Here is a 22,116-nt window from a genome sequence, read left to right on the forward strand (position 1 = left end):
TATTACATTTCCAAAGTAACCTTCCCAACACTGACAACAAGTTATAGTGAGTAACTTATATTTTAGACGCTATTTCCAGTTACTTTGTCTTTTTTTGCTGGAGAGAATGCAATGCAAGTCAGCGTAACACACAAGTGGTGTTTGAATCAATTTGTTTGAACGAATCAAATAATGATTCAATGATTCTATCAAACATACACAGTCACTTGTTGCCACCTACTGGCAATGTTACACACAAAAGCGTTTAAAGACTAAAATATGGTGAACTACAGTACTGTATGTGATAATAGCCTACAGTTGCATATGTTCTGTAAAAATCATACATTTTGATGTGGACATTTTTGTTTAGCCTATATTTGTACATTACACATTTTCTAAATATAATATTTGAATAAATATTACAAGTAATAAAAAATGTTGTTAAGGCTTCAAAAATGCATATTTAAGCATGAACATAATCATAAATGGATACTGTATCACGAATACATAATAATAAATAAACAATGAACCGTAACTTGAAATAATGAAACTGTCACAGAAATACTGGTATTTTTAGTGTTTTATTTGACTAACTTAAACTTTGCTCTTGTATCAGAAAAAGAACATGCAATCTGGGTACATGTGGAGGTCGTTCACAGTACGTGACATCAGTCTGTTACAGTACATTCTTGTGCAAATACTCCTCTCACTAACATGTGGATACTGAGGGACTTCAGGGCCCTTCGCCATTAGAACTGGGTTTCTCTGAACATAGAACATCCTGAGAAAGATATGTGCGGCTGTGCACGTTCCCTCACTGGCCCTGTGCCAAGTATAGATTTTAATTGACACTACTGAGGCCTTCTGTATGCCCTCATAGCTTATCTAATACAGTACATTTATACTATCAAATATCACATGAATATAATTATTTCATACTCAAAATAGACATTTTAGCCTCAATACTTCCAGCAAGTCCGCATTCTAAATAATGCACTTTTACGGCATTGTGATTCTTAATAATGCATTACATAAATTAAAAATCATGCTCATACAGATTAATACAATCCTTTAAGTATGTTTACAATGCAGTTATGTTAATTGTGTATTTTTCAGGGCAAGTCAAACACAAACCCCAAAATTCTTGTTTAACATCATTATATTAATAACCAATAATTAATGTTTGTTGAACATAAATCATATACAGTGAAACCAATGTAACTTTTCAAGTCAGACTTCTCCACATGCTCTGCACTGTACATGTACAGCGCTATATACAGTTCAGAAATTAAAGTGCTTGAAACATAGCCTATGGCCATAAAATATATATATATATTGGGTTGACTCATATAGTTTTCAGGCTTCCACTTCACTAAGAATGAACAGGCTCATTAAATGAACAATGACCTTTCCTGGGGGTAGAAAATGTAATCAGTTTTCAGATTTCAGGGCAGTTTTAGGACTTTCAGTGAAAGGAAATTTTGGCAGCAGTGACTTACCTGCATAAACCTGTAGTACACTCTATGTTGTCATGGCAATAGGCTCCATATGGTTTGAACCCCATGATTCGCCACAGAGGGGACATTCTTATCTTGCGGTGAAGTATATGTGATGACTGGAGATCTGATCGCACCTCAGGAGTCACTACTGGCACAGTAGATACCTAGCATACATTTCTCAGTCAGTAGGGAACATATGCTTGCTGTTAACATATGTAATAATAATAAGAAGAAGAAGAATTGTATTTATGTTTTTAATAAATGTGTTGAAATTAGCATCAACTAATGTTATGTATTGTCCAGTATTAGCTCAGGTTAACTAATGTAGTTAATGTTAACAAATGAAACCTTACTGTGAAGTGTGACCTAGTAATATGATCAATGTAAAAGCATTTTTTAACAAAAGAAATATCCTGGTATCCGATGTTCTTGATACTATGTGAAAAAAAAAGTTGTTAGAAAGAGGTGTAAACTCACCTGGTGCATCAGCACTAGCAAGATTAATGTGCAAAATCCAAATTTTGCCAGGTTAAAGTGATGCAGATGCATTTTTGGTGATGTTATTTCCCACAAAACTCCGGTATGTTAGTGTGTCCAGATGATTAGTTAAGCTTTGCAATGACCATGTGTATTTATAACCCTCCAACATTGATCTTACCTCCCCACCCTCTCTGTCTATCCGTCTCTTCTGCTCTCTTACTCTGCTCAAGGCCATGGCCAAGATAAAATCACATGTTTAGTAAATATTTGAGAGTTTACATAAGCTTTGGCATTAATTGTGTAGTCGTCTAGCTTCTGGAATCGATGGGAGTAAAAAATTACAGTCTCTCAAAAGTGCTGCCCTAAATGTTTTAGAGATTTATAGTAGAATACTTTAACATCATGATTAGACTGTTTTGTATAAATAAATGAATAAATGAGTTGTAAAAAGAAATAAATATTATAAATCATTTTATAAATTAAACATAAATGCTGTCTAAAAAAATACATTTTATAGATAATGTGGGTGGTGCTGCATTATAAAAATGAAAACATTACATGCACCACACTGTTTAAAAAAATTATAATAATACATACCACTTAAACCACTAAAACCTGTGAAATGTACTTTAAAAATGTCAGCTGGGGTTGTTAGAACTTTACCATTAAAATATGATTTATGGATGGATTTAACTTACATTTATTGTTCTGTTTTGTACCTTCATAATATATTGACAATCACCATCAAATCACAGACGTGATGAATAAGTTCATTAGCTTTTCCACAAGCTGAGGTAAATACTATATATAGAAGGTAAAATAATAAAATAAATATACATTTAACAGCATGTAACATAATGTACATAACCGACAACAAAATAAATAAAAAGAAACATAATGAATAAAAAAAAACATCAAATGTGTGCTGTCAATGTAAATGTATGTCGTCGTCCCCCGCCCCCCCCTCACTTGCAAAATCTGTACATTTAGCAGTATTTTGCTTTAAGTAACCCATTTAAAAGAACATTGGTTAACCCATGAAATAACCCATTAAGTTTATTACTATTTTCACCATCTACATAGTAATGGAACTTACACATTTGAACAATTAACCTTAGCATTTTATAGTCTTTTACTGTTAAAATTGCAATCATTTTTACAGTGCAGATTTAATGGGATTTTACAGGGGAAGTTACTTGACAACAGATAATACAAAGATGTTGCTTATCTCGTCTTCAAAATTTTAAAATAACTTCAAAGAGAAAAGTATATATGCTCTCATCTCTCTCTAAATCAATAGGTCATCAAGTTCACTCAGATAACATATGGCCTGTTCATACTAAAAATCTTGCACGCCGTTGCATCAGTCACGTATTAATAAAATTAATATAGGCCCTAATGAATATATTATGAATACAAAACATGGAACAGGCAGAATAATGTAACACATAGCCTACTATAAGACTGCAACTGTATTTCGCTTGGTCTTGTAGCTAATTAATTATTATGTATGCAGTTTTTATGCATTTCTTTATTATTATTTGTTACAACCCTTACGAAAAAGAAGTTTATTCGAGTGTGCTATTAGTATACTTCTTTTAAACAAAAAAATAGGAAAGTATACTTTGTCTACTTTTTATGTACTTCTCAGAAATGGGCTTTATGTACTTCTCAGAAATATACTTAAAATGACATTTAAGTATACTTGACTTATACTTAGAAAAAGTCTAAATATATTTTAGCTATAATTGTGCTCCTAGAATCCGTGTTTTCATTGTTATACTGTAGGGGGCGCTAGTACACATCTTCTGTACAGAATTTCCAAAAAACACAAGTGAAGAAGAAACCGAAACAACAGATCCTTCCACATGTATTCTAACACGATCATCAGACATAAAACAGTATCAAAACTATGTAACATTATGGAATAAAATGTCGACCAATGAAGAGGTAATAATAACTGTCAAGCTTTGGGGTGTTGATCGACTTTATCTACGTTTTGATTATCATCCTGAATCCAATTCATAGTCTTTTTTCACTTACTAAAATAAACTTGAAGTATACTACTTTTTGGTAAGGGAATGCAGGACCATTTAAAATGAACTTAATGGTGGGAAAATTAAGAGTGGACCGCTAAACATTCATTTAGGCTGCATTTTAAATTTAACTTCAAATCAATTGAATTTTAAAACTCTGTTCATAGGCCTACCTTACTCATCACACTGGTGAACGGTGAAAGTTCAGCATGTGCTCCAAATGACAGAACAGTGTGATCCAGTCCCACAATCTATAATAGGCACAAACTGGAAACAAAATATTTGTTTTGAAAATCTGTGGACTATCATTATTTGTGATGTAGGCAACACTTATTATTTCGTGTTTTTATAGGGAGCAGTCTTGATGCGGTTTAAAGAGTTTAAAGAGTTAAAGTCCATACGGTTCATGACAACACAAAGTCCGTAAAGTTCAGTAAGACGTAATTGTGGTAACAAATGTAATCACACTGCGTGAACATCAGTATGTACTGTAGGCTCAATTTGTCTGCACTGTCACCTATAGATGGCAACATTGAGCCACTCATTGATTGCCTGTGTGTGTGAAACTCTCATTAGGGTACAAAATATCGCCTGAAACTATTAAAAACATATAGTACTTTTTCTATTTCTATAAATACCCAGTAAAAGATGTGCTACTACTGATATGAGCTGTTTATTTTTTTATTTTACATTTTTTTTATAATGTTATTTTGCATGGCTGAGCGCCTGTGCGTGTGAAACTCTCATTAGGGTGTAAAATATCGCCTGAAACTATTAAAAACATATAGTACTTTTTCTATTTCAATAAATACCCAGTAAAAGATGTGCTACTACTGATATGAGCTGTTTATTTTTTTATTTTACATTTTTTTTATAATGTTATTTTGCATGGCTGAGTGAAATGTAGGCTAACTAAATAGCCCACAGTTGGTTAAATAAATCCTTAAATGATTTGTGTCATTTTTGCATTTGGCACTTCTTGCAATGACCATCCCTATTTATTAATGAAAAACATTAAAGTTAATGAACATACTTAATGTAAAGTTAGGCTACTCATGTAAAGTTTTCGCACACATTTTGCATGTTATTCACAATTAAATAAAAATGTATAACAGTTTGTTATTATATGCAATTAGCTGAACTTTAGAATGCTTTTTTGACCCACTTAAGCAGGATCAAAATATCAAAGCACATTTTATAGCCAAATTTCATAAGTGTAGGCTACTGCTAAATGTAAAGGTGTTAAGTTAGAGCTAAGTGTTACGAAACCTTGTTATGAAGTACACTTAAGAGGCCTTTTATTTATAATATTAGTCTACTGTATCTGCAAATAGCCTAAGTTGTTAAAATATACTTTTACAAAATACATTTTTAAGATTTGAAGTGCACTACAATTGCATTCAATTCAATTAAGTGAAATTCTTTTCGCAAGGGATTAAATACATATCCAAAATAAATGACACGAAATCACGAAAAAAAAAAGAAAAGTAAATAATAAAAAAGAACTAAAGAAAAGTTATGAAGAATAATGGGTCTGAGCCTGAGGTAAATAAAAACAGATTTTGGGCAGTATGAAATACCACCTGTGAGAGGCATTCTTAATCGAATACTGTTCTTGTGAATCGGCATTCGGCTATACATGTCTTCCGGAGATTGTACGTCTGTTGGCATCGGCGCTTGAGTGACACAAGATAGCAAACAAGGTAAATGTTTACTAGTTTCATTTTGATCTAGGTACAGTCAATGTACGGCATGTTAACATTATAAATATGTTTTGGAACAGTTCCACTTGATGCCATTAAGCCACGGCTCCTAAGTTTATTAAAATTACAGCTGGTTAGCATGCAACCCTTTAGCTATCCTGCTAACCAGCTCCATGAGTTTTTTTGTGAATTTGTCATAATAGTACATCATTGCTGACAGCTTGAAGCATGTTAGGAGGAGTGTTACAGGCGCTTTTCTATGCCATTTTGCCGCAATCCAAAATATAGCGCATATTTTTTGCAAGATAATTGGCTAAGCTAAAATGACCCATATCTGAAGTTTGCTGATGTCATTAGCTTTGGTTTAGTAACTCAAAATGATAAACCATTAATCTTATCTGCTACTTTTATTAGCCAAATATAGTACACATAAATGTAAATATTAGGGGAAATAAGTTGTTTTGTTTTTTAACTTTAAAGGCATAAGTTCAATAATACCTATAAACTATTTTAATTTTGAAAAATAAGAATTATAAAATATTTTGTTTGTAAACATTTCAGTGTTTTTAATTTAATTTATTTAATTGTTTATTTTTTATAATTTTTTATCCTAATTTTTCCTCTGGCTGTATTTGTAAATCTTTAAAAAAACAATTATAAAAAAATAATAAACCTTTAATTATTTATATTACAGTTAGAACGCTAAAGACACTTCATAGTGATGACTTGAAATTCTTTTTCTGCTGTTAATATTAAATTCTTACTATTAATATTAAATTCTTATTGTGACCGTTGTAAGTTCTGTATTTAAAGTTCATTTGCTTTGTTATTTGTAATCCAGAATCATAATATATGCAGTTAAAAGCCATGGTGTAAATCATTGCTAGGTTACTATTCAATCTAGAAGTGCGTGGTAAACATTAATAGTTGGGTCTGGGTGGATCCTGTCAAGCTTTAACTCATATGGAGTCTCTTATGCTCAGGTCAAAGGACATTTCCATGTCCTCCACATTCTGGAGGAAAGATGGACAACACAGGCTACTGTGGCGAGAGCTTCAACAGCCTGCAGAGCGGAACCAGCGATGAGGACATGGTGGAAATCGCAGGAGCCACGCTGGACTTCTCCAGCACTGATGACGTGCCTCCTCTGGACCGGGACTATGGCTCAGGTGAGTGCCTGATCTGTCCATACCCATGTGTTGCATTTGTAGTGAGATGAGACAAAGGGGATCGAAAATGGCCCCAGTGGTGACAGTGACGATGATGACGTGGAGAAGTGACAATACAAGTCATATTATTTCCCCAGTGTAGCTTCCACCCAGTTTTATCCTTATTCATTTGTGTTCTTTTCTTAATTTTTATTGTCATTCACAAGATTCCCATAGATTTGTTCCTTTCTCTCATCATACGATATAGGTTTGGGGGCAAATGTGTAATGTATAGGTCTCTGGTGTTTGTGTGTCTGTGAGAAAATAGCGGTGAGAATTCGCTGAGGTCACAACTTTGGTATTTGCCGCCCCCTAACAGAAATCCTTTTATCACTGAGATCAAAGTGTCCCCTCTAGTTATTTCTATTGTAGCTAGTTTCATAATTTGAGCGGTGTCAGGTTTTCACATCCATCTGTTTCCCTTGAACTTCCTCAGCTTTTGATATCAGTTGCTTTGTATTGTGTTTGCTGTGTGATTAGGTACTTCCTCACAGTATATGAGTTATTTTTTGCTTAAATATGAACATTTTGTGATGTTTTTTTTCATAAGAAGCCTTTATGTTGTATGTTTTGACTAATTATGAGCACTATACGAAGTAAATAAAATATAGTAACTAATATATAATTAAAGTTGGTTTCTAGAAGATTGTATAATTATTAACCATAGCTAGTTTTATTGCTGTTTTTTGTGGTGTCATGTATTTCCTGTTCTTTGTACTAGTAAAATCTTTCTATGAAAGTCATGTGAAGAACAGTGAATACTGGAACAGGAATGTGTGCACTACCATAAATGTGAATTGACAACCTTTATCCCATTTCCATTAAAAGCCCACAACAAGTATATATGCTGTATTGAAATGTAATATATAATGCTTCTTATTCAATATTAAATGTTGCTATATATTTAATGATAATAAAAATAAATGTAAATAAATAATAGCTTTAAATAAATAATCATATTTATTTATTAAAATATACAGATAAAGTAAAGTGACTGGAGCCACTGCGCAATACTACATACATATTAAAACACTACTGTCCAAAAGCCTGTAAGATTTTTTTTAAAGAAATTATACTTTTATTTGCCGAAATTAATCAAAAGTGACAGTAAAGACATGTAGTCATAGAATTCTGAAAACAAATGTATCACAGTTTCCACAAAAATATTAAACAGCTGTACTGTTTTCAACATCGATAATAATTAGAAATGTTTCTTGAGCAGCAAATCAGCATATTAGAATGATTTCTGAAGGATCTTGTGACACTGAAGACTGGGAAAATTATGCTATAAATTCAGCTTTGGGATACATTGTAATAAATTGTAATAATATTTGCTTTTACTGTATTTTTAAAATAAATGCAGCCTTGGTGAGCATGATACAGTTTAAAACATAAAAAAGCGGACCTCAGTCTTCTTAACAGTAGTTCATTTGCAGTTGATTTTGATGACGTTATCCCACCCTTTGACTTCTGACACTAGTATTTCCTAGTTCAAGAAAAGTGAAGTTTAAAGGACTAGTTCAAATTCAGGTCTTCTGGCCCCTCTGGCCTTTTTGGTGGAAACGGTACCAGATTGGCCTCCAACATCCTGTCGGTGGAAAAAGGGTTCTTGTGATCATTTTGGTATTCCACCTGAGGCCTTTAACTGATACGGTTATTTATTTTGTACTTTTAACCTGCATGCATAATATATATCTCTCTCTTATCTGTGCAGATGGTTCATATGGAGTTGGTGATAGGCCTAATGGGGTTCCTAAACTGATGGATTTATTAGATGAACCAGTGCCTGGGGTCGGCACATATGAAGACTTCAACACCATCGACTGGGTACGGGAGAAATCTAAGGACCGGGATCGCCACCGAGAGGTGACTTTTGAGTCTTGTTGAGTTTTAAACATCTATGCTCAGAAAGAAAGAAATGAATCATGCATTCACTTCAGCTTGTGTTTATTTGTGATCTTTCATTTCTCTTCATGTTAGATTGCTACCAAGAGTAAAGAGTCAACCTTGGCTCTGATGAAGAGTATCAGTGATGCCTTCTCTGGCTGGCTTCTCATGCTGCTTGTGGGACTGATGGCAGGTTGGATTGTTTTTATAATATTAAAGAATAAGTATCATAAAAAGTGATTATATAGAGCACCAAGTTAAAGGGATAGTTCACCCAAAAATGAAAATTCTGTCATTAATTACTCATCCTCATGTCGTCATCTTCGGAACACAAATTAAGGTATTTTTGATGAAATCCGAGAGCTTTCTGACCCTCCATTGACGGCAAGGGCACTACCACAATCAAGGCACAGAAATGTAGTAAGGACATCGTTAAAATGGTCCATGTGACATCAGTGGTTCAACCTTCATTTTATGAAGCTACGAGAATACTTTTTATGTGCAAAAAAACAAAAGTAACGACTTTATTTAGTGTCAGTCTTCGACACGCATTCACGACAGCACCACGATGCATGTGTGTACATTCCTCTGCTTGTAAACAAGGTGCAGCACATCCGGATTCTACGTCAGAACGGCGGCTCCTGCATCAGCAGACTGACAGAGAAGACAAAGAAATTGTTGAATAAAATCTGTATTTTTGTTTTCTTTACGCACAAAATGTATTCTCGTAGCTTCATAACAGGTAGAACCACTGATGTCACATGGGCTATTTTAACGATGTCCTTACTAACTTTTGGGCCTTGAACGTGTCAGTTGTAATGCTGTCTATGCAGGGTCAGAAGCCTCTCGCATTTTATAAAAAAATATCTTAATTTATGTTCCGAAGATGAACGAAGGTCTTACGAGTTTGGAACAATATGAGGGTGAGTAATTAATGACAGAATTTTCTTTTTTGGGTGAACTATCGCTTTAAAAAGAGCTTTGAATTTCCTTTACATTTTATAGCATGTGCTGTTTTGTTTGATTTCAGGTGCCCTGGCTGGTGGCATCGACATCTCTGCCCATTGGATGACAGATCTGAAGGAGGGAGTGTGTCTGAACGGCTTCTGGTTTAATCATGAGCACTGCTGCTGGAACTCCAACGAGACAACCTTCCAGGAAAGAGACAAATGCCCTAACTGGAAAAGCTGGGCAGAGCTCATTGTCGGTACTAATGACGGTCCTTTCGCTTACATCATGAATTACGTGATGTATGTGTGCTGGGCGCTGCTTTTCTCCTTCCTGGCTGTGTCTTTAGTCAGGGCCTTTGCCCCGTATGCTTGTGGCTCTGGAATACCTGAGGTAAGCCAAAAAAATTTAGTACCAGTATAATATTTAATCTTACGTTTTAACACACAGGTTGTTATATTGCAATATAGGTGACTGTTATAATGTTCTAGTTCTTGTATGACATTCTAGATCAAGACCATCCTGAGTGGGTTTATCATCAGAGGCTACCTGGGTAAATGGACTCTCATGATTAAAACCATCACCCTGGTGCTGGCTGTGTCATCTGGACTCAGTCTGGGCAAAGAAGGGCCACTGGTCCATGTTGCCTGTTGCTGTGGCAACATCCTTTGCCACCTGTTCACCAAGTACCGTCGGAATGAGGCAAAGAGACGAGAGGTATGATGAGTAGATGAAACTACTACTTTTTTATCCACCATAAATTCACCCTATAATGTAGATACATTTTTGTGCACAAATATAAATCAAAATAACTATAAATATTTTAATTTTGCACTGAAAATATCATTTTTCACCCCTTCTGTGGCACTGAAAAATAAACATTTGCCTTTAATAAACACCCTTGTCTGTTATATCCAATATAATTTAATCTCCCCTTTTTTCTTTGTGCAATGATTAGAGTTTTTGATCAAAATAAAATTTAGCCACTCTTTCCTAACATTGGGAATGGAAAAAAAAAAATCTATTAATCATGATTCTCATTAGCACAAATAGGTTGAAAAATAACAGTTAATTAAACTACCATTGAGGTCCTTTTCTTTCTTTCGTTCATTCCTTTTTTTTTTTAAGAAATTAATACTTTTATTCACTAAGGGCAAATTAAATGATTAGAAAGTGATGATAAAGACATTTATGAGAAAATAATTTGCTGAAAATAATTTAATAAAATAATTGCTGTTGTTTTGAACATTCTATTCATCAAAGAATCTTGAAAATAATGTATCAGTTTCCACAAAATTAAGCAGCACAACCGTTTTGAACTGATAAGAAATATTTCTTAAGCACCAAATCAGCATATTAGAATGATTTCTAAAGAATCATGAGCCACTGAAGGCTGCTGAAAATTCAGCTTGGCCATCACAGGAATAAATTACATTTTGAAATCTATTCAAATAGATAAGTTATTTTAAATCATAATAATATTTCATAATATTACTGTTTTTGCTGTATTTAAAAAAATAAATAAATGCAGCCTTGGTGAACACCTCTTTCAAAAACATTCAAAATTCTTACCAACAACAACAAATTTTAAGGAGGTTAAGGTGTTTTTAAGGAGCAAGGCACAAACTTCTATCTCCCATCTCTCTCTTTCTAAAAATATAGCGGCACTTGTTGTGTTACATTTTTGCGGCTTTAGTCTAAGGACATTCTGGTTGCCTGTTTTTGTGGTTTTATGTTTAAAACTTACTCATTGTGAGAATGTTTTTTATTGACATCATGAAGACGAGACCAAACATAGGATCACGTTTTATTTTTTTTTGAGGCCTTCGTTGATCCAAGCCTTTTGTCTGATAAGCCTGGTCTATTGTTTCAGCTGTCTTTCTTCTGTTTGTATGTTGATTAGGTATTGTCTGCCGCAGCAGCTGTTGGTGTGTCAGTAGCTTTTGGAGCACCGATTGGTGGAGTTCTGTTCAGTCTGGAAGAGGCAAGCATATTCTTATCATACAGTACTTATGATTTCATACACTCAACATTATCTAGTGTCATTTTAATAAGTAGAATCACTCTCACTTTATCCTATAGGTGAGTTATTATTTCCCTCTGAAGACGCTGTGGCGCTCTTTCTTTGCTGCGTTGGTGGCGGCCTTCACCCTTCGGTCCATCAACCCGTTTGGTAACAGCAGGCTGGTGCTCTTCTACGTGGAGTTCCACTCCCCTTGGCACTTGCTGGAGCTCATACCCTTTGTCCTATTGGGTATTTTCGGGGGAATCTGGGGAGCTTTCTTCATCCGTGCAAACATTGCATGGTGTCGTCGGCGTAAGACCACGTGGCTGGGTCACTACCCTGTTTTGGAGGTGCTGGTTGTTACGGCGGTTACGGCTCTGCTGGCGTTCCCCAACAGCTACACGCGAATGAGCACCAGCGAGCTGATCTCTGAGCTGTTCAATGATTGTGGTCTGCTGGATTCCTCACAGCTGTGTAATTATGCCAATGTGAGCGTCACCAAGAGCAGCAGTGATGCTCTGCCTGATAGACCAGCAGGACAAGATGTGTACACCGCCATGTGGCAGCTCTCACTGGCCCTGGTCTTCAAGATGCTCATCACAGTGGTGACCTTCGGCATGAAGGTACAGGGTCAAAGCCCCATATTATCTTCCTTTCTTTAATCCAGTCTTTCTTTCTTTCCTCTATCCACTCATCCTCCCTTCTTTTCTGTCTTCCATCAATCCATCCATCCTTCCTTTCTTTCTTTATTGCAGCCATCCATCCTCCCCTCCCTGCATCTATTCATGCTTCCATCCCTTCTTTCCATCTGTCCATCCATTCTATCTTCCTTTATCCCATCCATTCCTCCCTCCACCATCCATCTATCATATATTCCTTTTTTCCATCATCCATCTTTTCTTCCATTTCTCTATCTATCCAATCATTTTATGTTCCTTTCTTCCATCCATCCATCCTCCCCTCCCTGCATCAATCCATACTTCCATCCTTCTTTTTATCTGTCCATCCATCATCCTTCCATCCATCCAGCTATTCTATCTTCCTTTATTCCATCCATTCATCCCTCCACCATCCCTCTACCATATATTCCTTTTTCCATCCATCCATGCTTTCTTCCAGTTCTTCCATCCATTTTCAACTCAACTTACATTTACTGTCAAAATGTCATGCATTTCTTTCTTTCTTTGTCTTTCTTTTTTCCATTCTTCCTTCCATCATCGATTCTATTTTATCTTCTTTCATTGTCCATTCTACCTTCCTTTCTTCCTTCAATTTATCTATTCATCCTTTTTTTCCATCAATCCATTCTATCTTCCTTTATTCAATCATCCATCCATCCATCCTTTTTGTTATTTTCGTCCATAAATACATAAATCCATCCCATGTTCTTTTTTCCTTTCAATCTTCCGTTCATCATCCATCCATTCATCCACTTTTCTTTCTTTCTTTCTTTCTTTCTTTCTTTCAGTCATCCATATCTTCTTTTCATCCTTAAATCCATTCATCCATCCATCTCTCTATTTCTGTTTGTCTTTTTTCCATTCTGCCTTCCTTTCATCATGCATCATTCTTCATCACCATGTTCATTTGGCATCCACCCTTTCTTTCTTTCTTTCTTTCTTTCTTTTCCATTATTTTTTTCTTTTCATCATCAGTCCCTTCATTCATCCATTCTATCTTCCTTTCTTCCATCTATCAATACATTCTATCTGACATTCTGTCCATTCTATCTGACTTTTCCATCCCTCTCTCCATCTTAGAAAGACACAATTTCTTGACAAAATCTTGACACATTTTCTTTTTTAAAGAATTTAGTGTTTACCACTAGTGTTTGCCATTTTCTGAACTGTTGTGTCCTGTGTGTTCCTCCAGGTGCCCTCTGGCCTCTTCATCCCCAGTATGGCTGTGGGAGCAATTGCAGGTAGGCTGCTTGGTGTGGGTATGGAACAACTGGCATATTACCATCATGACTGGGTAATCTTCAGAGGCTGGTGCTCACCTGGAGCGGACTGCATCACCCCCGGCCTCTATGCCATGGTGGGCGCCACCGCCTGTCTGGGTAAGAGTCTATTCAAACTGTCTACTATTATAAATGTGTCATTACTGGCTTGTCCAGATACTTTTATCCAGGCCTGTCTTACTTTCTTAGGCGGTGTAACTCGTATGACAGTCTCTCTGGTGGTCATTATGTTTGAGCTAACGGGCGGCCTGGAATACATTGTGCCTCTCATGGCTGCCACCATGACTAGTAAATGGGTGGCAGATGCTCTGGGTCGAGAAGGTATTTATGAGGCTCACATCCGTCTCAATGGTTACCCCTTCCTGGAGCCTAAGGAGGAGTTCAGCCACAAGACGCTGGCCATGGACGTGATGCGACCCCGCCGTAGTGACCCCCCGCTCTCCGTGATCACGCAGGATGGGATGAGCGTGGAGGAAGTCGAGTCGCTCATTGCTGAAACCTCATACAGCGGTTTCCCTGTGGTGGTCTCACATGAGTCTCAGAGACTTGTGGGCTTTGTGCAGCGCAGGGATCTGGTCATCTCTATTGGTAAGAGAACACAACTCTAGGTGGACTTTTTTATGTGCATCTTTCTTAGATCTTGGACTATGATTGCTGCTGATGAACATCTTGGTGGACTGAAGAAGTAGCTCAGCCAAAAATGAAAATTCTGACCATGTCATTTCAAATCTGCATGATTTACATACAATAAAAGTTAATGGAGTTCAAAGGTCATTTGGACCCCATTGACTTTCATTGTATGGACAAAGAAGTTTAAACATTCCTTCTTATAGGGATCATGTGAATTATACTGTAGGTCAATCATGAGAAGGTTTATTATTCTCTGTTTCCCTCTGGCAGAAAATGCTCGTCAGCGTCAGGAAGGTGTGGTTAGTGCCTCCCGAATCTTCTTCACTGAATACACACCTCCACAGCCACCCAACAGTCCTCCTCCACTGAAGCTTCGTGGTATCATGGATCTCAGCCCATTTACTGTTACCGACCACACTGCCATGGACATTGTGGTGGACATCTTCCGCAAGCTGGGTCTGCGCCAGTGTCTCGTCACTCACAATGGGTAAAACCTTGGTTTGCTTAGCTTAGCCTGTCAGTTTCAAAATGTTCTCCACTAATATTATTGGTTTTGTCCATCGTTTACATATGTCAGAATTATTACACATCACATATATTTGGATAAGCTCAATATAATCTTGTTCCTGTTTTTCCACAGGCGTTTACTAGGCATCATCACCAAAAAGGACATTCTGAAACATATGGCCCAGATGGCCAACCGAGACCCTGACTCTATTCTCTTCAACTGAAGTGCCAAACTGGCTGTTAGGAAACACCAGTCAGTTTGAAACCACCCATTGGGCAGAAAACACCAGTCTGGCCAAATGATTTGCACTACAGAACTGTCAGTACTGGGTTAGCGTCCATTCACACTGTGAATCCATTTGTAGAGCCTCATTGGCGCAGGCGCTACAACTGCAGGATGGAGGACCTTCAGCAGCGTTCTATGCACTCTGGCAACTAGCTTAAAGGTGGGATTGAGTGCAACCAAGTGTTGGTGTTTGCAGGTAGTCAACCTATCATAACATATCAATGCATCAAAACATATCACAATATATACCACACAAGCAAAACTCTAACATTTTGTAGCATAAATCTAAATATAGACATTCACGTACCCGGCCTCTGTTGGATCGTGTTACTCAAACCCAAAACACCTCTGGTGAAAAGACCACATTCTCATCTTTCAGATTTTAAGAGACATTCTTGTGTATGTCAAGAGGAAGTCACAAGCAATCGGTAGCAGATGTGCATTGCATATTTCCCTAGAGTTCTCCTGCCTTCCACTACAGAATGGATGTTAATCACAAGTTAAAACCATTATTTGTTGTTTACATGTTCATTTTTAGTCTTTTTTTATTTTTACTCTGTTTAAATGAGCACTTGCAAGTATTCCAGCATCTGAAAGCTCACGGGTGAGCTTATTGTTATTATTAATGTTATTTTGTTTTAGCTGAATCTTAACGCTTAACTTTGAGTCATTTATGAGTCTGATGATTTACAGTTTCCTCATTTTGTCACGTCTATAACACGTTTCCATACTTGTAATCAGTCATAAGCAGCACTGTGTAGTTTGTTTCTGCCAAGAAATGACACTTTAAAAGACTCACTCTATAGATTTATCAGATTACATGCACTTTTTAAAATTACAACTTCATTTTTACACTACCATTCAAAAGTTTGGGGTCAGTAACATTTATGTTTATAGAATAAGTCTCTTAAGCTCACCAAGGCTGCATTTATTTGATCAAAAACATAGTAAGACGAATATTTTGAAGTAATATTAGAATTGAAAATAATTTTCATGTATTTAAAAATGTAATTCACTCTTGTGATGGCAAAGCTGAATTTTCAGCATCATTACTCCAGTCTTCAGTGTCACATGAACCTTCAGAAATCATTCTAATATGCTGATTTGCTGCTTAAGAAACATTTCTCTTTTCAGGTTTGATTGTTGAATATGAAGTTCAAAAGAACTGCATTTATTTGAAATAGAAATAAGATCATAAATGTCTTTTCTGTCACTTTTGATCAATTTAATGCATCCTTGCTGAATAAAAGTATTAGTTTCTTAAAAGAAAATCTTACTAACCCGAAACCTTTGATCAGTACACTGTGGTTCTCAAATGTTTTAATACCAGTTAAAACTACACATTATGTAGCATTTCTCTATGCAAGTTAGGTTGGCATTATTTTTGGCCAATATGTATGTGCAATCAATGCTAAAATGGCATTACATTATACCGTTAATATAAGTCAGATTTTACCTTTTAATTCTCTTATCACAATCTCGAATTATTCTATAATTACATTTTTTTTCTGAAGCTTGGCTGAATGGTACGCAAGTTTTCTCCATTAACAAATGCTGCTTGTATGCATTGCCTGTACCATTTATATTCCTATCACATGCATGTCCAAATGTAACCTCAGCATGCAATATGTAGTCATCTGAATCGTGTAATTTTATTATACGCTTATCAACCCAGATGTTTCCATTTTAGTGTTTAAGCCTGCATCCGTTTGGCTCAATCTTTTTTTAATAATTTGCATTTCTCTGCTAGCATACCACACCACTTTTATGTTTATGAAACTCACACATTGGGACACAGAGTGAATGCTAAGATCTTTGTAAGCAGTGCTTAAAACACTCAAGTGGCACATTAGCTTGGTTGGTTCTCAGTCCTTAGCTAACTTTCACAGTATTTCCTTTTTTTTGTTTTTTTTTGTCAAAATGTCACTCATTTTGATAAATAAAGGGCCACTTAATTAAGAACATCCATACTAATTATTTGTAATGGTTGGGTGCAGTAATTTTTTGGGTTCTTTATACTCATTGTTTAAATTGTGTAAACTTGTTTTTTATGTCAGCATTATCCTTTAGTGTTAAATATGAATGTCTCATTATCATTGTAATTTATTTGTAAGCACTACATGAAATATAATAACATGTAACATGCTCTTTAGTGTTTCTTTCCAGTGTGATATTTGGTGATTAATGTTGTTCCTCATGTTTCTCAAAATTATTTCAAGATGTCTGTCTGTCCTGGAGCTTCAGGAAAATTGCTGTAACAGGAAAAAGGCATTCTTTTGAAAAATGTTAGTTTAACTTTGGATTGTTTTGATAAATTTGAGTCATGCAAAGTCTCACTCTTCATCTAACCCTATTTTTGGCTCTAGGTTATTTGCTAGATTTTACTTCAGACATCAGTGAATGACACAGGTTTGACTCATAATGCAGTATGTTGTGGCATAGTGCTTCCCAACAAAACAACTTCCTTTAATTAACTGGAGACTTCAAGTCCATGATTGGTCACACTGCCCAAGACAGTCTTTTTAAGGAAAGAATGAACAATATAAACAGTATAACATCAAAAGAAAGTGGGACACTATTAATCTGGCATGGTTTGCGTGCACAAATAGCAGCTTGCACAAAGTTTTGAGCATTTGTTGAAGGTGAAAGTCTTAATTTTAAGGAATTAGTTTGGCTTCTATGTGGTTAAATAGTCAAGGTCACTGTCCTCATTTTCAGAAATGTCTTTACAAAGCCCTCACAGATATGCTCATGATCTGCCCATTCAGATGGGAGTCCAGAGTTTCTCACTCTACTGAACCTTAAAATTCAGCCTAAGAATGTCAAATGGTCCTCAGACCACAATAACTAGATGGTTTTCTGAGATGTTTGGTCTTTTGAACCCCTCAGATGCTGGAGTATCTGTGCTTCCCTCTCTTTACGGTTCCCATGTTGGGCCTTCCGACAGGAACAATTTCCTTTCCCTTAGAATGAGACCACAAGCCCCAACTGCGTCCCTCAGAGGTCAAACAGGAAGGCCCCAAAGTAGCTGGAGGAGTCTTCTGCATACACAGCTGTGGGAGAAGACACGGAGATGAAGATCTCGTCGCCTGCGCGAAGTTCAAACAGGCCCCCCTGGTAGATGGAGTGAAGGGCGTTCTCGCTGTCTGGAGACCAACATTTGGTGCCCACACCCTTCAGGAGCTGAATAGGGCGAGCGTAGGCGGTCTTCTTGTAGACGCACTGCACCACCTGGTGGCTGTCGGAGCCCGAGTGGTAATCGTCGATGGAGAGGGTGAGATAACGGAAGTAGACTTGGGCGTACAGGTAGTAGCGGCCTGCGCGAGGGATACGCAGGCGTCCGTTGGACACGGTCATGTTGTGCAGGTGGGAGCCGAAACTCTGGTTCCCCCAGGAACGAACGGGATGGCGACAGGACTGGTGAAGGTCAGTCTGAGGGGTTAAGGATGTCGTACCTGGTATAACAAGGAAGGTGCAACAAAACTTGGATCACCTCAGTGTACAGCAGCAGTTCTGCTTCAGCACTGCTCCAACACTTCTCCATATCATTAATTAATGTGAACCTGTAATCCTTAAAGGGTTAGTTCACCCAAAAATGAAAATTCTGTCATTAATTACTCCCCCTCATGTCGTTCCAGATCTTCGTTCATCTTCGGAACATAAATTAAGATATTTTTGATAACATCTGAGATCTCTCTGACCCTCCATAGACAGCAACGCAACTGCAATGTTCCCAGGTCCAGAAACGTAGTAAGGACATTGGTGGTTCAACCATAATTTTACGAAGCAACGAGAATACTTTTTGTGCACAAAGAAAACAATAATAACATAATTTATTCAACAGTTCTTCTCCCCGATTTACCGTCTTCCGCCATTTTGAAGAGCACCACAGAATGTAATCAACGTATTCAGCGTTGTTTGCGTTCAGCATGCGCACGCTGTCTACTGAGCGTAAACAACGCTGACTACATTGATTACGTTCTGGGGTTCTCTCCAAAATGTGGAAGACAGTAAATCGGGGAGAAGAATTGTTGAATAAATCATGTTATTATTGTTTTCTTTGCACACAAAAGGTATTCTCGTAGCTTCGTAAAATTACGGTTGAACCCCTGATGTCACATGGACTATTTTACCGATGTCCTTACTACGTTTCTGGACCTGGGAACATATCAGTTGCATTGTTGTCTACAGAGAGCTCTCAGATTTTATCAAAAATATCTTAATTTGTATTCCGAAGATAAACGAAGGTCATACGGGTTTGGAATGACATGAGGGTGAGTAATTAATGACAGAATTTTCATTTTTGAGTGAACTAACCCTTTAAATCGATTTTCAGGTTAATTCTGAGGAATTGTTGCCATTTGTGTCCCCATGACTTCCTACTGATTTACTGCAATAAACGTTCATTTTTAATTAGTAATGCAAAAAAACTTTTCAAATGGAAAAAAGGAAAATAAATTAGATTAAAATACCAATGTTTATTATTATTATTGTAAATAATTACTCTTAATAGTAATAATAAAAATAATTATAAAATTAAACCAATTTAAAAATAAAATTAATTTTAAAAATCGTATTCATATTATGAATAATAATAATAATTATTATAAATTCATTAAATTAAATTGTAAAGTATTGTTCGTTCATTACAAAACAACGGGCCAAGAATGCTGCACTGGTCTCTTCACGTAATTACTGGTGCTCTTGGATTTTTGGAGGTGAATCTCAAACTGAGGAGATGAAATACTCCAAGGCACTCGTATAGTAAAAATAAAAAGCCTTTAATTAACTGGGCTAAGTCATTAAAACAGTTAAATGTGTAGATCTACGCATTTCAGCTACACAGCCTTCTTCAGGATATTGTTAGTTCATGTTAACTAATGTAGGTCACTAATGCTAACACATCACACCTTATTGTAAAGTGTTACCAATAAATGTTATGGTATTATTTTAGTTTACCTTTATTGTTAAACTATGCAAACCTTGTTTTTCCATGACAAAACATGGTCCATTAACTCTTTCACATGGCACTTTTTTGGGAATGTGGGAATGTCTACTGCAATTTGTTTGTGACCACAAAGTATTTGTTGAACTAGTTTTTTTGCTTTTTTTTTCATGTGAGATATCAGTTCAGTAAACAGTCAGAAATGTTTTGTTATGTTACTGAATTCCTAATGAAGTGGTTGTTTCCAGAAGGACAAGAGAGCTGTAGAAACGTAAAGGAAACGTTTTTTTTTTGCTGACATGAGTACAGGCTTCTGTAATACACACACCCAAACATGCTGGCAAACTCACCCTGCAGTCCACTGTCTCTGAGAGTAAGATGAGCTGACGGCCGTGGGCTGCCAGTGGTGAGTAATTTTGTACGTGGAGGAATAGCGACTCTTTCTGCGAAACACAGTAAAGAACAAAGAGTCAACAAGTCAACAAAGCAAAAAAAGAAATATAATTTCAAGTCGTTTAAAAATATAGATGTACTAAATTTTAAAAGAGACTGTAGGTTAGTTCAGGTAACGGCAGAAAGATTTTCTCCAATTGAAGAGGACGAAACACTTGAATTCCTGTGGTTTTAGGTTACCTTGAAAGGTGTGTTTCGAGATTACGTTTTCTGTGACCTAAAAGAGAGCAAAAAAATGAATGTACTCAGATTTGTGAGAAAATACAGAAAACAAAGGACATGTTTATACATATATTTCTGCCAATTATAGGGTGCTACTAAAGTGTGCACTCCTGATTTGGTGTTACACATTTGAAACATAACATCACTAAGACATTTTCCACATTCAAGTCCATGTAAGAAAGATCCAATCCAACCTCTTTTCTGGAACACCAGAGCGGCACAAAAACATTTAAGCCACAATTGAGAGAGAATAGGCTTCATTACATTAGATTTATTTGGAGCATTTTTTAGTGCAACAGGCCAAATCAAGTATTTATTATATCCATCAGCCTGCAGATTTGACAGTTGTCTTGGACTCACATCTAGTGGTGTGGATGTAGCATTATGCAAAAGCAAAAAAAAAATAATTCAGCTACTGTAGAAATGCCTACTCACAGTCAGCCATGACTAATTTATTCAGTGAGCTATATAGTGCCCAATACTAGAGAGATTATAGAGATGAATAGTGAATAGTATTTTTCTGCTCATGTGATCTCAGTATGGCTGGGGATGTGCTCTGTGTAAAATAAAACACCTTTTATTAGGTTTCTGATATGACTGGTTTTAATGGTTTTAAACCTTTTTCAAACATACTATTAATTCTTAGCATTTTTGAGTAAAAATTACTAAATACACATTCCAAAAATGTACTAATGAGGGACCAGAAATCTGTTGTATGTAACCTAGTTTCCAGAGGAAGAAAATGCTGAATGTTTTTGTGTGTTGAAGGTTTCCAGTGCTTTGTGGTTTTCTGCAGCTAGTCTCCCACTGGTTATGTGCATATCCAAAGGGCACCAGGTCCAAATGCCATGAGAAATGCCATAAACAGACTAATTGCCATCACTTGTGAGATAAAAAGCACATGCTTTTGCTGTACTTGCATATTTATAAAAAATATGGCATGTCTTTACCTTGGAGATGTAGGCTTTGAGTCCTTCGGCCAGTTTAATGCATGGCTCACCAAAGAGCTGGACCAGGTCATCAGGTACATCCTGTTCTATCTCCAGAGCGTTCAGAAGACCCAAGCACCTCAGCTCCTCCACCACACCTTGTGTCCGAGCCTGTCAATGACACATTCACCAGTCCACTTAAAAATGTTTAAACATGATGAAACATCCTAAAAGGCTTTGTTTTTCAGGAATACATGACAGAACTTTCTTAAAGGGGTCATATGGTGTTGCTAAAAAGAACATTATTTTGTGTATTTGGTGTAATGAAATGTGTTTATGCAGTTTAAGGTAAAAAAAACACATTCTTTTCCAAATACTGTACATTATTGTTTCTCCTCTATGCCCCGCCTTTCTGAAACGCGTCGATTTTTACAAAGCT

The 22,116-nt window shown here is 36.4% G+C and overlaps 2 protein-coding genes across 3 annotated transcripts in view; one reads left to right on the plus strand and one right to left on the minus strand.

Moving 5' to 3' along the window:
- The first annotated feature begins 5,631 nt into the window (after positions 1-5,631).
- Positions 5,632-15,982, plus strand: LOC107733513 (H(+)/Cl(-) exchange transporter 5-like). Its single transcript, XM_016545163.1, has 12 exons — positions 5,632-5,697; positions 6,681-6,866; positions 8,620-8,771; positions 8,886-8,985; positions 9,823-10,133; positions 10,251-10,457; positions 11,644-11,724; positions 11,823-12,368; positions 13,618-13,804; positions 13,895-14,293; positions 14,606-14,822; positions 14,976-15,982. Exons 2-12 carry the CDS (start codon positions 6,722-6,724, stop codon positions 15,064-15,066), a joined length of 2,436 nt encoding a protein of 811 aa, XP_016400649.1. The 5' UTR covers positions 5,632-5,697; positions 6,681-6,721; the 3' UTR covers positions 15,067-15,982.
- Positions 15,983-16,357: 375 nt separating this feature from the next.
- The window catches only part of LOC107733515 (tumor necrosis factor ligand superfamily member 10-like), a 10,999-nt gene continuing 5,240 nt past the window's right edge, over positions 16,358-22,116 (minus strand). For both annotated transcript variants that reach the window (XM_016545167.1, XM_016545166.1), the window contains 4 exons: positions 21,699-21,848; positions 20,707-20,743; positions 20,424-20,516; positions 16,358-18,583 (listed from right to left, as the gene is read on the minus strand). In XM_016545167.1, coding sequence (XP_016400653.1) covers positions 18,126-18,583; positions 20,424-20,516; positions 20,707-20,743; positions 21,699-21,848 — 738 coding nt within the window. In that variant the 3' untranslated portion in view covers positions 16,358-18,125. The remainder of the gene's footprint in view (positions 18,584-20,423; positions 20,517-20,706; positions 20,744-21,698; positions 21,849-22,116) is intronic.

Source organism: Sinocyclocheilus rhinocerous, unplaced genomic scaffold (assembly GCF_001515625.1).
Source record: "Sinocyclocheilus rhinocerous isolate Xijiao unplaced genomic scaffold, SAMN03320098_v1.1 scaffold69, whole genome shotgun sequence".
NCBI classification, from domain to species: Eukaryota; Metazoa; Chordata; class Actinopteri; order Cypriniformes; family Cyprinidae; genus Sinocyclocheilus; species Sinocyclocheilus rhinocerous.

Bases quoted from the DNA above. Each gene is read 5' to 3' on its own strand.
- LOC107733513 (XM_016545163.1), top strand. From the start codon at position 6,722: ATGGACAACACAGGCTACTGTGGCGAGAGCTTCAACAGCCTGCAGAGC. The intron at 12,369-13,617 runs GTACAGGGTCAA...GTGTTCCTCCAG, and splicing joins TGGTGACCTTCGGCATGAAG to GTGCCCTCTGGCCTCTTCAT. The intron at 13,805-13,894 runs GTAAGAGTCTAT...TTACTTTCTTAG, and splicing joins GGGCGCCACCGCCTGTCTGG to GCGGTGTAACTCGTATGACA.